Source organism: Saccopteryx leptura, chromosome 13 (assembly GCF_036850995.1).
Source record: "Saccopteryx leptura isolate mSacLep1 chromosome 13, mSacLep1_pri_phased_curated, whole genome shotgun sequence".
Lineage (NCBI taxonomy): Eukaryota > Metazoa > Chordata > Mammalia > Chiroptera > Emballonuridae > Saccopteryx > Saccopteryx leptura.
In genome coordinates this window covers 31,047,991-31,062,197 of record NC_089515.1, presented here as the reverse complement: position 1 = coordinate 31,062,197, position 14,207 = coordinate 31,047,991, and the positions used below count along the sequence as shown (strand labels likewise).

At 45.6% G+C, this 14,207-nt stretch overlaps 1 protein-coding gene across 1 annotated transcript in view; it reads right to left on the bottom strand.

Annotated features, from left to right (window-relative positions):
- TLL2 (tolloid like 2) overlaps nucleotides 1-14,207 on the bottom strand; it is a 146,174-nt gene that overhangs the window by 77,979 nt on the left and 53,988 nt on the right. The window contains exon 3 of the mRNA XM_066355432.1: nucleotides 2,874-2,951. Within this exon, the coding sequence (XP_066211529.1) occupies nucleotides 2,874-2,951 (78 nt within the window). The remainder of the gene's footprint in view (nucleotides 1-2,873; nucleotides 2,952-14,207) is intronic.

Here is a 14,207-nt window from a genome sequence, read left to right as displayed (position 1 = left end):
CATTACTGGGAAAGGGCTGATAGTAGAAAAAAAAGAAGGTAAGTAGGTAGCCAAATTAAAGGGAAAAGAAAAAAAAAGTATGTGGCTTTGTCATCACACACATCTGTGTGAATTACATATATATGCATTTGTGTAAAATTGTGTATGTGTGAAATATAAAAGAACATTAAAATGAAAACACACAATAAGGTAAATAATGATTTCTACTTCATCCCTACATAGGCATCCCTGAAATACAGAATCCTGACATTTCGAAATCATCCCTTTGGCTCTGTGTTAATTTTATGTAGAAGAAACACGGTTGCTGGCAGCAAGCCCGATTCCTGCCAAATGTAGGCAGCACAGAAGCCCAGCTGCCTTGCCCCCCGGCAGGGCTTCTGAGCAGGAGAAACTTCTCCCAAAGTAAGACACCTTGCAATAGTCTCCCGGCTGGAAGCTCAGAACCTGGAGAGCACGCTATTGTCTGGGCATTGTTGTACAGAGGGAAGTGGTGGTAGGTGGCACTGTGCACAGACAGCCACAACCTGTCCCCTCCCCCAATAGCCCAAGGCCTCCCTCGTCTCTGCCCTCCCCCCCAGCCCCCAGCCCCCAGCTCAGCTTTGTCTTCCATCCTGGCCTCCCAGCCAACTTGTTCTATCAGACCCCAGGGTTCCCAAGCTTCCACATCCCTCCTCTCAGCCCTCGAGGGCTTCCACTCGCAGCCAGGCTCTAGAACAGGGGTCCCCAAACTACAGCCGGGCTGCATGCGGCCCCCTGAGGCCATTTATCCAGATGCATCCTGTGCTCCTGGAGTACTGTATGTGGCGGCACTGCAAAGCACGGCGTCACTCACATACAGTACTACTTCTGGTGATGCGGGACACACGCGTCATGGCTCTGGAAGCGCGTCATATTGCTTGTTACAGCTAGTAGTGACAAATATGGAACCGGACATTGACCATCTCATTAGCCAAAAGCAGGCCCCTAGTTCCCATTGAAATACTGGTCAGTTTGTTGATTTAAATTTACTTGTTCTTTATTTTAAATATTGTATTTGTTCCTGTTTTGTTTTTTCACTTTAAAATAAGATATGTGCAGTGTGCATAGGGATTTGTTCATAGTTTTTTTTATAGTCCGGCCCTCCAACGGTCTGAGGGACAGTGAACTGGCCCCCTGTGTAAAAAGTTTGGGGACCCCTGGTCTAGAAGAAGGTTAAGTACAAGCTGCAGAGTTTAACCCAGTGGTTCTCAAAGTGTGCGCAGGGCACACTGGTGCACCCTAGAAGATTTCCAGGTGTGCTCTATGGTATTCCAGAGAAATATGTGCCTGTTGGGGACCAAAAAACCAACAGGGTTTTTGGAGTTTAGATTTTGGGGGGACAGAGGTGTGGGGAATTGGCTATTGACAGTCAGCCCAACCCCCCACCTCACTGATTAGGTTGCAAAGGCTATTAAGCTGTGGTACTGGATTGTTTACACTACCCCCCATGTTCCCCGGAAAGACTGGAGGCAAGTTTCTTCTATCCTTTATTTGGTGTAAAGTTACGGAAATACCGCTCTTTTTGTTAACAGATCATTATTATATTTATTATTAACACATCATATTATTTTTAGATAAATACACCCTAATAAAATGGATAGATTTCTCAAAAAGAAGCGTGATATTGAAGAATCCGATTTTGGAAGTGAGCAAAAGTTAAGTGTATATAAAATAGGACTTGAAGGCTGATGGGCAGAATTTAATTTATAGCATTTTCCATCACTTAACACTGAACAATATGATTGGATTAGAAACCCATTCATGGAAGCGTCAAGTGAATTTGGTTTAACATTAACAGAAGAAGAACTGGCAGCTATATATACTGATTGTGGATTGATGATTAAACAATAAGGAAATGTGTCTTGAAGCCTTTTGGATTTCTACAAAAGAAGAATATGTGGCAATATCTAAAAAAGCTTTGAACATTTTATTACAATTTTCAACATGCTATTTATATGAATTAGGATTTTCTACTCTCAACACAAGAGTAAAAAGAGAGGAATTCTTCAATGTATTGACGAGGAAATAAGAGTTTGCCTTTCAAATATATGCCCAAACATTGAAGAAATCGCTAGGACACATCAGGCTCATGTTTCTTATAAACACAAGAATGAAAAAACTTAACACATTCTTGCCAGGACCTGCTGAATTTACTAAATCTTACTAAGAATGTATCTATATATATAAAAAGATAACTCTTTTGACATTTTTTATTTTTTAATCCCTCTTTTTTATGAATTCTAAAAAGCATAACAAAAAATATAACACAAAAATGTTTTTTAATGTCAGAATAAATTTAATTTTGTCGTATTTATTTCATTTAATTACCATAAAAACACGCTTGGACTTCATATTTTTTTCTTTAATATTTGACTTAATTATTATAACATATTTCTCAGAAATCTGTATATAGTGTGCCTACATTATTTGTACTATTTTAAATGCGCCCCGACTTCAAACAGTTTGAGAGCCACAGGCTTAACCGAACACTAGTCTCTGAGAACTGAATGCCGCCCTTCTTTCCCCTTCTCTGGCAGCGAGCCCATCCCACTCAACAAAAGGACTCACTCCCTCACGCCCACAGACTTGAGTCCACTAAGATAAAAGGTGTAATAAGAGGGTCCCAAAGCCACGGGGTGGGGCACAGGGAAGGAAGAGGGACTGCTTAGTGGGTCTGGAGTCCCCTTTGTCGAGAACAATCTGGATCTAGTCAGTGCTGACGGCTGTGCAACCCAGTGAACGCATGCAATGCCACTAAACTGGACACATTAAAATGGCCAATTTTATGTCATGTGAAATTTACCACAGTTTTTTTTTTTTTAAAGCCCTCAAAGGCCTGGTGGGGCCTCAGTTACCCTTTCTGGCTTCCTCGCTGCTGGCATTCATGGCTGTAGCATTGGACCAGCTCTTGGCCGACTGTTCTTCAAGTCCACCTGCAGGAAGGAATAGGAAAGGGAACGTGAGCACGTGTCGGCCTCTCTGCACCAGCACCCAGAGGTGCAGGAACAACCAGGCCTGGGGGGGGGTGGGGGTGGGGGGGTGATCAGAGCCCCCGGCGAGCAGTAGAGATTGTTCAGCAGAAGTTTATTGTACCTACCATATGCTGGGACCTGGTCTAGATGCTAGGGCAGAAAAGAACCTGCTTTTTTATACTCACATACATAATTCACAAGTTATAAAACTATCACTCTTCTTGATCAGCTCAAGGGCACCTGCAGTCAAATATACTAATAGGCCAATCCCAACGATCAGCTCCCTCACTCCGCACCTTGATAAGAAAGCCCACAGGCGGACAGGACATGGTCCTCGGAGTCCCCCTGCCGTGGAGGCACAGAGATGTCATCCGTGCTGCCTTGGCTTAAACAGGCATTATGGTTTCCTTTCTGGGGTGAGTCTCCTTTCAGAAACTGTTTACTTTGTAAATCAGACTCTCAGACATTGCCTCGGTCATGGACAGTGATGCTTAAATTGGGTAGCTAGTAGCCAAGATCTTTAAGCCAGTTCACACCCATCCCCACCAGGAACATGGTCAATCACCAATTCTTTTTTTTTTTTTTTTTTTTTTTTGTATTTTTCTGAAGCTAGAAATGGGGAGAGACAGTCAGACAGACTCCCGCATGCGCCCGACCACGCCCACGAGGGGCGATGCTCTGCCCACCAGGGGGCGATGCTCTGCCCCTCCAGGGCATCGCTCTGCCGCGACCAGAGCCACTCTAGCGCCTGGGGCAGAGGCCAAGGAGCCATCCCCAGCGCCCGGGCCATCTTTGCTCCAATGGAGCCTTGGCTGCGGGAGGGGAAGAGAGAGACAGAGAGGAAGGAGGGGGAGGGGTGGAGAAGCAAATGGGCACTTCTCCTATGTGCCCTGGCCGGGAATCGAACCCGGGTCCCCCGCACGCCAGGCCGACGCTCTACCGCTGAGCCAACCAGCCAGGGCTTCAATCACCAATTCTTACTAGACCCACTGTGAGTCAGGTACAGTTCCAGCACTAGGGATCCAGCAGTGAACAAGACAGACAAGTGAGTATATTCTAAATGGCTGGACAATAAAGAAAAGAAAAATAAGATCATTGCACATTCAGAAAATGCTCTGCAGATCCAATCCAATAAATGGTAGACGGTGATTGGAGCAGCTGCCTAGAAGGTGGTCAGAAAAGACCTTCCAGAGAGGAGACACACAGAGCTCTGGTCAGTCCAACCCCCAGCAGAGGCAGGATGGGAAAGAACCGAGATCAGGAGCAAGCTGGCCCTGTGGAGGCGTCGATCATGGTGGCCAAAGGGAGAGGGTTTAAAGCAGAAGAGGGACAGAGGGATGTGTTTTTATTTGTTTTACCAAGATCTCCCTGGCAGGCAAAAGCGAAAGCCAGGAGATCAGTTAGGAGCCTTGGGAAGGCTCAGAGGAGAGACAGCAGTGGTGTGGGCTGGGCAGCACAATGGGCATGCTGGGGACCTGTCACATTCGAGACAGAGCTGGAGGCAGAGCAACAAGAGAAGCTGGTGGGATTCAGAAAGGCCACCAGGGGCTCCTATATTTGCAGTTTGAGCAACTGGGTAGGTAGTGACACCAGGAAGCAGATTTGAGGACAGAGCCTGTGTCCATGAGAGACTATTATACATAGGAATCCACACCACAGTAACTATAGGACAATCTGTGTACTGATGCAAAATTATTTCTGCTTTTGTTTAGAAATTTACCGCTTATAAAGCAGTTTCCCCACATCCCCTCTAACCCTGAGTAGAATACTCAGCGGCAGAGTGTCATCCCGTTTTACAGAAGAGAAAACAGACACAAAATGATTATCCTAGGGTTGCCCAGCCCATCATGGAAGCTGAGAGTTCAGGACAGCCTCCTCGTCAAAGCCCTCTGGTCTTTCCCTGTGCCACACAGCCAGGAAGGGTCCCAAACACGGAACGCCAGGGTCTGGCCGCAGACAAGTCCTGGAGACGGCCCTGTGGTCCCACATCCCAGCTCCACAGACAGACTACCTCTTCCCCTCTTGGGACTCCGAGGCTGGCGGAGGACCAGGCGCATGCTGACATTTTTGTATGCCTTCATCCTGCTCTTTCCGATGCCTTTCTGGCCAACTCGGAATCCACTCACACACTCCCTGCAGCTGCCGGGGCGTCCACTGCCAGCTCCCGGCCTTCTGGGTATTCTTCCCTTGCGGTATCATTTCCTCTCAGGCGAAAGGTCAGGGGAAATCCTGGTGGTATGAAAATCGCTGGCCAGCAGAGGAATATGCCATGTACGGGGTGGAGGAGAGTCCAAGGCCAAGGCTCTGTCTGGGACTAGCTTCGTCTTTCCTCCACTGTGTGACTGTGGATATAGACCTTGGGTGTTAGTATTTTCCATCTGTCAAATGGGCTGCTGCGAGGACCAAATGAGGTCATGGGTTTGTTTAGGAACTCACTCATTCAACAAATATTTATCTAGCACCTGCGACATGCCAGATGCTGTTTCTGCTGCACAGGATATGACACTGAACAAACCCTACCCTGACCTCATGGAAATTATATTCTGATGGAGGATAGGGGAGAAAATGATAAACAAATAGGCAGCTCCATATCCAAGTCGGTTGTTAATAAGCACTATGAAGAAAATAAATGAGGTTGAGCGAAACAGTGAACGCTAGGCAAGAAAAAGCAGAAGCCTGAAGAAAGTGAGGGAGAGAGTCTGCAGCTCTCTGAAAGCATTCCAAACCCAGGGAATAGTAGGTGCAAAGGTCCTGGGGTGGGAGTATACTTGGCAGGAGGGAAGAGGGTCTGACTGGAATAAAATGAATGAGGGAGAGGGTAGCAGGCAGCGAGGCCAGTGGGCAGGGGAGCGTCTGGAGAGTCAGCTCATGTGCAGCCTTGAAGGCCATTTCAGGATTTGAATTTTTATGTTGAGAGCCCTAGATGGGAACCAGAGGACACAAAAGAGCTTTGTAACTGCAGCTTTGAATATGGCCCAGGTTGCAGTAGTGGATAGGAGAAAGATACAGGAGCTAGGATTTGAAAGGAGATTCCATATAGCACGCCCAGCCTGGAAGATTGGTAAGTTTAGACCCGCTTGGCTCCTGCACAAGGGCTGGGGAAACAAAAGAAATAGACCTGTAAGTACACCTGGGCACAGACTGTCCCAGGTTAGCTGGAGGCTTTGGTTGAGGAGCACAGGCTGAGGAGGCTGGGAACCGAGCACCCCTGAAGCAGGGGGAGGTGCGAGCGGGTTGATTCCCTTCACCTCTTGGCGCTTGGGGTTCTCAAGCTCCGGAGTTGGGGGTGAATGGGTGCCCTCCGGTAGATGGTAGATGGGGCAGGGAAAGAGTAAGTGCTCACTAAGTGCCAAATACGGTGCTGGCTATGCACTGAGAACAATGCTAAGTGCTTTCCTGGCTTTACATTTTATAATTCTAGCCTCACAAAGACCCAGTGAAACAAGGGCCACAAATATTCCCATTTCACAGATGAAGAAACAAGTCTCCGAGAGGTGAAGTGACTGTTAGTAGTGGTAACAACCAGAGGTGGATCCTGTCTGACCCCCAAACCCATGCTCCCTCCGCTCAGCCTCAGACCCCAAAACAGTCGGGAGAACGAGGGGTGCCTTGGAGAGGCTGGTGATTCCCGAGGGACGCAGGGCATCTTCCAGGTCTGTGGGAGGATGTCCAAAGTCAGCGACGAGGTTGAGGTCCTGGCAGTCAGCAACACAGATCCCTTCTTTGTCATCCTTAACAGCAAGAGACTGAAGGCTCTGTATTCTTAGAAGAGTTTTCTCAGAAGCTCAAATCTCATGCTTCCAGTACAGCTGAGCCTGGGATCTACCTGGAATTAATGTGGTTTGGCCACTCCCCTTATGAAAAACCCTGGCAAGCCTCCCCACTGCGCCTGGGATGAGTTCCAACTCCTACCATAACTGATGAGGTCCCTGTGATACAGCCCCACTGGCCTCCCTCCCTTGGTGCTTCGGGGCTTCCTGCCATTCTCCCCCATTCCCGTGCTGTGCTCTGAAGGTGCTACTTACAGCACTTGGACTTCCACTTCCTTCTTATTGATGCACTTGCCTCAGCCACACCCACCTCTTCACCTGGCCAAAATCTATTGGTCCTTCGAGTGTCGGTCTGAACACCACTTCCTCTGGGAAGCTGTCTCATTGCTCCTCTCAGGTTAGAGGGGCTCCTCTGTGCCCCCACAGCCCCCTGGACTTACATCCCGAGTCATAAGGTAGTGTGATTTCCTGTTTACTCAGCTGGGAGCCTGGTTTCTAGGTTTTAGCATTTTGAAGAAAGGGATTTTATCTTGCCCCCAAATGAACAGCCAACATTGTGCCTAGCACAGAGCCGGGACTCAATAAAATAAATGTATAAATGGATGGATGGATGGATGAATGGATGGATGATGGATGGATGGATGGACGGACAGGCAGATAAACAGATGGAGGAGTGGACAAATTAGGTAGACAGTGCTTGAAAAGAGAACTCAATCATTTTCAATTCAGCCTTACTGATGGGAAAATTTGTTTTTATCAGCTTCGGAGGGAGGAATGCAGATATTCTTGCAGCAATGGTTCTAAATCTTGGCTGCACCTGGGAAGCTCTTTAGAAAAATACTGATGCTTGGGTCCCACCTCTAGGGTTCTTTTTTTTGTGTGTGTATTTTTCTGAAGCTGGAAACGGGGAGAGACAGTCAGACAGACTCCCGCATGCGCCCGACCGGGATCCACCCGGCACGCCCACCAGGGGCAACGCTCTGCCCACCAGGGGGCGATGCTCTGCCCCTCCGGGGCATCGGTCTGCCGCGACCAGAGCCACTCTAGCGCCTGGGGCAGAGGCCAAGGAGCCATCCCCAGCGCCCGGGCCATCTTTTGCTCCAATGGAGCCTTGGCTGCGGGAGGGGAAGAGAGAGACAGAGAGGAAGGAGTGGGGGGGGGGGTGGAGAAGCAAATGGGCACTTCTCCTATGTGCCCTGGCCGGGAACCGAACCCGGATCCCACGCACGCCAGGCCAACGCTCTACCACTGAGCCAACCAGCCAGGGCAAGAGGTTCTTGTCTAAATGTGGGGCCTGGCCTGAGCCTTGGGATTTTTTTAAGCTCTCCACGTGGCTCTAAAATGCAGCGAAGATTGAGAGTCAATATTCAGAGAATCCAGTAAGAGGAAGCCCCATCTCAGGATATGTTGTTACAACCGACCTATCTCCTTCCAAGCTCACCAAGAATGGAAGATGTGGGGCTGGAGACAGACATCAAACACTAAGAAAAGTTTCGCAGGTCTCAATTGGTGGAAAGTATTGCTCTGTTTCACTAGAAACTGGCAAATGGGTAAGACAGGTGTGACTGTGGCTAACACTGCAGTAACAGGCACACAGAATAAGGAGGGGAGAAACACAGCCTGATGCAGACAAAGATCGGGCAGTAGGGGCGGCACTTGGGGTGTGGGATATACTTTTCTCTAGGTATGATTTCAAGACAAAAATATTTGAAAAAAAATACATATATATCCTTCTATTTGATCTTTGGTTAATTACTTCTTCAGTGAGAGGATATGCAAAGATCTGGTAGATTTCATTAGTCACAGGGGTTTATTCAAACGTCTCCTTTGCATAAGAAACCCAGGCTTACAGCTGGTCTCTGGGAAAGAATGCCCTCCAGGCCTTGAAAAGAGAGCTCAGGGCCCGTTCAGGCTCTCGCTGAAATACGGCAGAGGTCAGCGGCCCGTGATGCCCGGGGGCCAGCCTGAGATGTTTCTATCCAGCATTTGCAATTCAATCCCACCGTTTCCTTTATGGAACAATTCACTAAATTCAGAGTTGTTCTTTTTTCTAATTCACCATATAATTCACCTCCCAAGTTCAATTAAGAAGCAATCTGTTAGCAACTTTGGGAGCAAGCTGCTTTTCTTTGGGAAAGCTCAATTTTCTTCCGCTCCCAACAAAAAAGTGGCTTAATTATATGCATCAGATAAGACACTGATGTACACACAACGCCCCTCCACCATAATTAATGAAATATTAACTATGTACATCCAAAGACAGCAGAAAAGGATGGACTTTTCCAAAGTCCGAGAGGGGACAGCCTTGTTCCATTGATCAATATTGTTCATACGAACAATAGAGACTATGAATTCATATTCTTAACTTGGTAATTCATAAACAAAACTTTATATTAATTATTTCCCCCATCCCTCATTCTTAGCGCCAAACATCACTTGGGTTTTAATTTTCTTAAATATAAGGTCTACCGGAAAGTTCTGTCCGTTTTTGGAATAAAACAAAATACAAATTTTTCTTACCGTCAATCAACTTTATTAAATAATATAATTGCCATTATTATTAATGATTTCTTGCCAGCGTGAGGGCAATTTGTATATCCCATTTTTGAAAAATGTTTTATCTTTTGATGCGAAAAATTGAACCAGTGCTTGTTTGATATCTTCTTCATTTTTGAATTTTTTGCCCTTCAAAAAATTTTGTAAGGACAAAAACAAGTGATAGTCGGAGGGTGCTAAGTCTGGGGAATATGGTGGATGCAACAGACATGCTTCTGTAGCATTTCTTCCTTGTTGAAATTCGTAAAAATTACAGTGGCGTAAATGAACTTTATCAGTAGCCATGGGTACACTATCGCTTCACACATAAGACTAATGTGAATCAACTTTGTTTTAGTTAATTTGCTACATCAGTATGTATACATTAAGTGATAAAAATAGAGAGGCACGCACACATGCGCCAAATAAACATGTGCTTATGTGTCGAAACTTGTGATAGAAACGGACAGAACTTTCTGGTAGACCTATACAAGAATAACTACCATTTTAAGTGCTGATTATTTGCAGGTACATGCATGTTGCCAACTTAGTCCTCACACCACCCCCCTCCAGTGGCTGTGTTCCCATTTTAAATGCAGGGTAACTGAGGCTTACAGCAGTTAAGATATCACTGGGAACACACAGTCTTCGGGTGGAGAGATTCTTTCCCAATCCGTCTGGTGTCAAAGCATACATCACATGCTGAAGGAACCCTGCCAGGATCATCTTCGCTCTCATGTTCATGGAATGAAAGATGCCTTGAGTGGGGCCATATTAAAATACGGCCAGAGTAGCCATTTCAGAGGAACTGCCCCACACATCTTGTTTTATCTTCCACACTAGACACAACTGCCAACATTCCAAATAGTAACAACAAGAATATCCTGTTTGTGAGGACTAATGAAGCTGGACTTCCCCAATGACTGAATCGCTAACCAATCAATGAAAGTACAAATCTCGCCTTTGCCTGGTGACCGAACCTCAAGCCAGTCCATGAAGTACAAATCTAATCTCACCTCATCCAGAACCAATGAACTCTTCTTCAATGCAGCTTCCCTCATCCTCCTTCCCTTTCCCATGAGAGACCTGAGCCCCTCTCACCTGTTTTGGGGGAACACTATTTGGGTTTTTGCCTGAATGTGTTTTTCACAAATTGCAATTCTTTGATCTCAAATAAACACTTATTTGTTGCTTCTCATTCTGACTTTTTTATTTTTAGGTTAATATTTACTTTTTTATTTATTTTTACTTTTTTTCTTCTTTTCCAACTGAGAGGATGGGAAATAGCGAGACTCCCATATGTGCCCCACCCAGATCCACCCAGCAACCCCTGGGGCCAACACTCTGCCCATCTGAGATCATGCTTGCAACCAAGCTATTTTTAGTGCTTGAGGCAGAGACTCCAGGGAGCCATCCTCAGCATCTGGGGCTGATGCACTTGAACCAACTGAGCCATGGCTGTGGGAAAGGAAGAGAAAGAAGAGGGAGGGGGAGGGGTAGATAAACCAATGGTTGCCTCTCCTGTGGGCACTGGCCGGGAATTGAACCTGGGATATCCACATACCAGGCTGACACTCTGCCACTAAGCCAACTGGCTAGCCAACACTGACTTTTTAATACATGTGTTTACAACTGACCCATGAGAGGTAAATAAATCTAGCAAGAAACTGCTTTGCTTTACTCTATGGAAAAGAAAAAGTAATCTCCTGTAAAGATCCTAAATATCGCTTTATTACTGGTCCATTCATTCAGTAAATCCTTGGTTAAGTGACTGCTTGAGGCAGCACTGTGCTGGATTCCTGAAGGCAGGGACAGGCAGAGCTTACCTTCACAGTATACTTCATGGTACTAGTGTATGGGGTGGAAGTCAACAATGACCAAGTCATTGCATGGGGGATTAAGCCTCTGTAGATACTTAAGCAAAGCTTTGGAAAGAGCAATGACACAAAAGAGCCCAAGGCTCTCTGCGTAGACAACATTTGAACCAAGACCTAAATGATGAAAGAAAGGTATCCATTTGGGGACAGTATACCAGCAAAAAAATAAAAATAAAAATAAAGAAAGAAAAAAAAAAGGTGGGAGGGTTAAGCAAGTAAAAAAGATTCTGATAGGCTGGAAGTGGGGGCCTGAGAGCCACACCAGCTCCTGCAGTCTCAGCCTCACACCTGCGCCTCAGGCGGTCTCAGTTTGTCATGCCTTTTGGTCATATGCAAATGTACAGCCATCCCATGAATAAGTAATATTATTCCTCTTTGACAGAAGATAAAACTGAAGCTCCTGCCTGACCTGTGGTGGCACAGTGGATAAAGCGTCGACCTGGAAATGCTGAGGTCGCCGGTTCGAAACCCTGGGCTTGCCTGGTCAAGGCATATATGGGAGTTGATGCTTCCAGCTCCTCCTCTCTGTCTCTCTCTCCTCTCTCTCTCTCCTCTCTAAAATGAATAAATAAAAAATAAAAATAAAAAATAAAAAAACTGAAGCTCATGAGTAAGTTCTCCAATGTCATCCAGCTGGTAAGGGACTGAACTTGGATTCCTTCTGACTCTAGAATCCATACTCATAACCCCTGTTCCTCAGCCCTGTGCAGGTATGGTCTGAGTGAGCAAGCATTCTAGGCAAGGCAAATGAATGAAACATCTGTAGACCTCTGTCAGAAAACTGCAGGCCACCCTGGCTTAGCTGAAGTTTTAATTATTCATTAGGGAAAAAAAAATGACAAAGCCCATTTAAAAGATTGATTCAGGAATGAACTATACAACCACAATGATAACATCGTGTAATCCTAAGTAATTTGGTGCCAAGCAATTTTTAAATATATGCCAAATTTCAAATGCTACAGAAGGGAAAAGGAAATGAGTTAAAAGATTATTGCCAATTTTTGTCAATGAAGTGATTTAACATTGGCGAGTATATAACAAAATGGGGATTCTTGTACAGGGCTGGGGGAGGAGCAATATAAATTGACATTTTATTAGGTAATTTAACAAAATGTATCAAAGGCTTTTAAAACAGGCAATATGATTTGGAGCCAAGAATATGACTTCTGGATTTTGGTACTAAAAAACTGATTGATAGTAAGGACAACGGATGTACTTCTCACCGTTTTTAATAATAAAGACTAACCACGCCCAGTAGGGGAGTAGTAAAATGAATAATAATATAATGAAACACCTTGTAACCTTCTGAACTGTTTTAGAAGAAAACAGTTGCTAAATGAGAAACATGTTCATATCATCATTAAATCAGAAAACGGGTTAGAAAGTAGTACCCAATATGATTCCAATAGACTCTAGTATAATTCCATCTTTTTTTAAAAGTTGATTTTAGAAAGAGTAAGGAAGGGAGAGAGAGGGCGAGAGAGAAACATTAATTTGTTGTTGCACTTACTTATGCATTCACTGGTTGAGTCTTGTATGCGCCCTGACCAGGGAGGGATCAAACCCACAACCTCAGCATGTCGGAATGATGCTCTAACCAACTAAGCTACCTGGCCAGGGCATGATTCCACCTTTTAGAGAAAGCACATACAGAAATAAAAGGAAAAATGTTAGATGGAAGTTATCCACAATGTCCATTGTGATTATCTCTGACTGATTTTTGGATGACTTATTTTCTTATATACTTTCTGAAATTTCCAAATTTTATTAAATATATAACTATAAAAAATCAGGAACTAAAAAGATCTTCAAAAAGAACTAGATTACGGTTTGCCTAAAAACGCGTGCTCTGCAGTTTGCAATGTCTGTATGCACGGGTACACACACAGACACACACACACACACACACACACAGACACACACACACAGTTGCTAGGGAAACCTTTTTCTAGTGGGAAAGAAACATAGTTGTGTTTACACAGATGGGAAGTTGTGCTCCAATCTTTATTTTCTGATTTTCTATTCTGACAAGGGAAAGAAAAAAATAAGGAGTCCACACCTTGGCAAGATGGAACTCAAGAGAGTCGGTGAAAACCTTCTCTTCCTTTTCTCAGACAGTGTTGGGTGGGCCCTTCCGAGATCTGCCCTCCTTCTTCAGTCCCTAACTGGCTCATGGCTTTGTCCTGTACTGGCTGATGAGGACTCAGAATTTGCTCCTGCCCAGGCAGAAGGTCATGGAGGCTTTCTAATCATCAGATTTGAGCTCTCTTCCCAGAGCCTCCAGTCGGATATACATGTTGCTTGGTGGTGGACCCTTCATCCACTCTGAATTCCTGTGTCGCCACTTTCCTGGGTCCCTGATGGTGGTTTGAACTATACCAGACCTTGGGTTTAGGTATGCTCTTGGAGCACCTGTTGGTCACCTGGCTTCAAGCCTCCAGTTCTCTCCTCAGCCCTGGCATTCTTGCACACCTGGTCCATATCTTTCGTACTCAGCCTGGCTTTGGCCTCTTGGCTGTTTCCATCATTCATTGCTACATACAAACTACCCCTCTAAACAGAGAGGCTTAAACAATAACAATTGTATGCTTGCTTCTAATTCTGACAGCCAGGAATTGGGGCAAGGAACAAAGGGAAATGGCTTGTCTCTGCTCCACAGTGTCTGGGGCCTGAGCTAAGGATGGCTCAAATCGGCTGGGGGCCTGACCAGGCAGTGGCGCAGTGGATAGAGTGTCGGACTGGGATGTGGAAGGACCCAGGTTCAAAACCCCGAGGTCACCAGCTTGAGCGCGGGCTCATCTGGTTTGAGCAAAAGCTCACCAGCTGGAACCCAAAGTCACTGGCTCCAGCCAGGGGTTACTCGGTCTGCTGTAGCCCCCCGGTCCAGGCACATATGAGAAAGCAATCAATGAACAACTAAGGTGTCGCAACACGCAACGAAAAACTGATTGATGCTTCTTATCTCTCCGTTCCTGTCTGTCTGTCCTTGTCTACTCCTCTCTCTGACTCTCTTTCTGTCCCTTAAAAAATAAGTT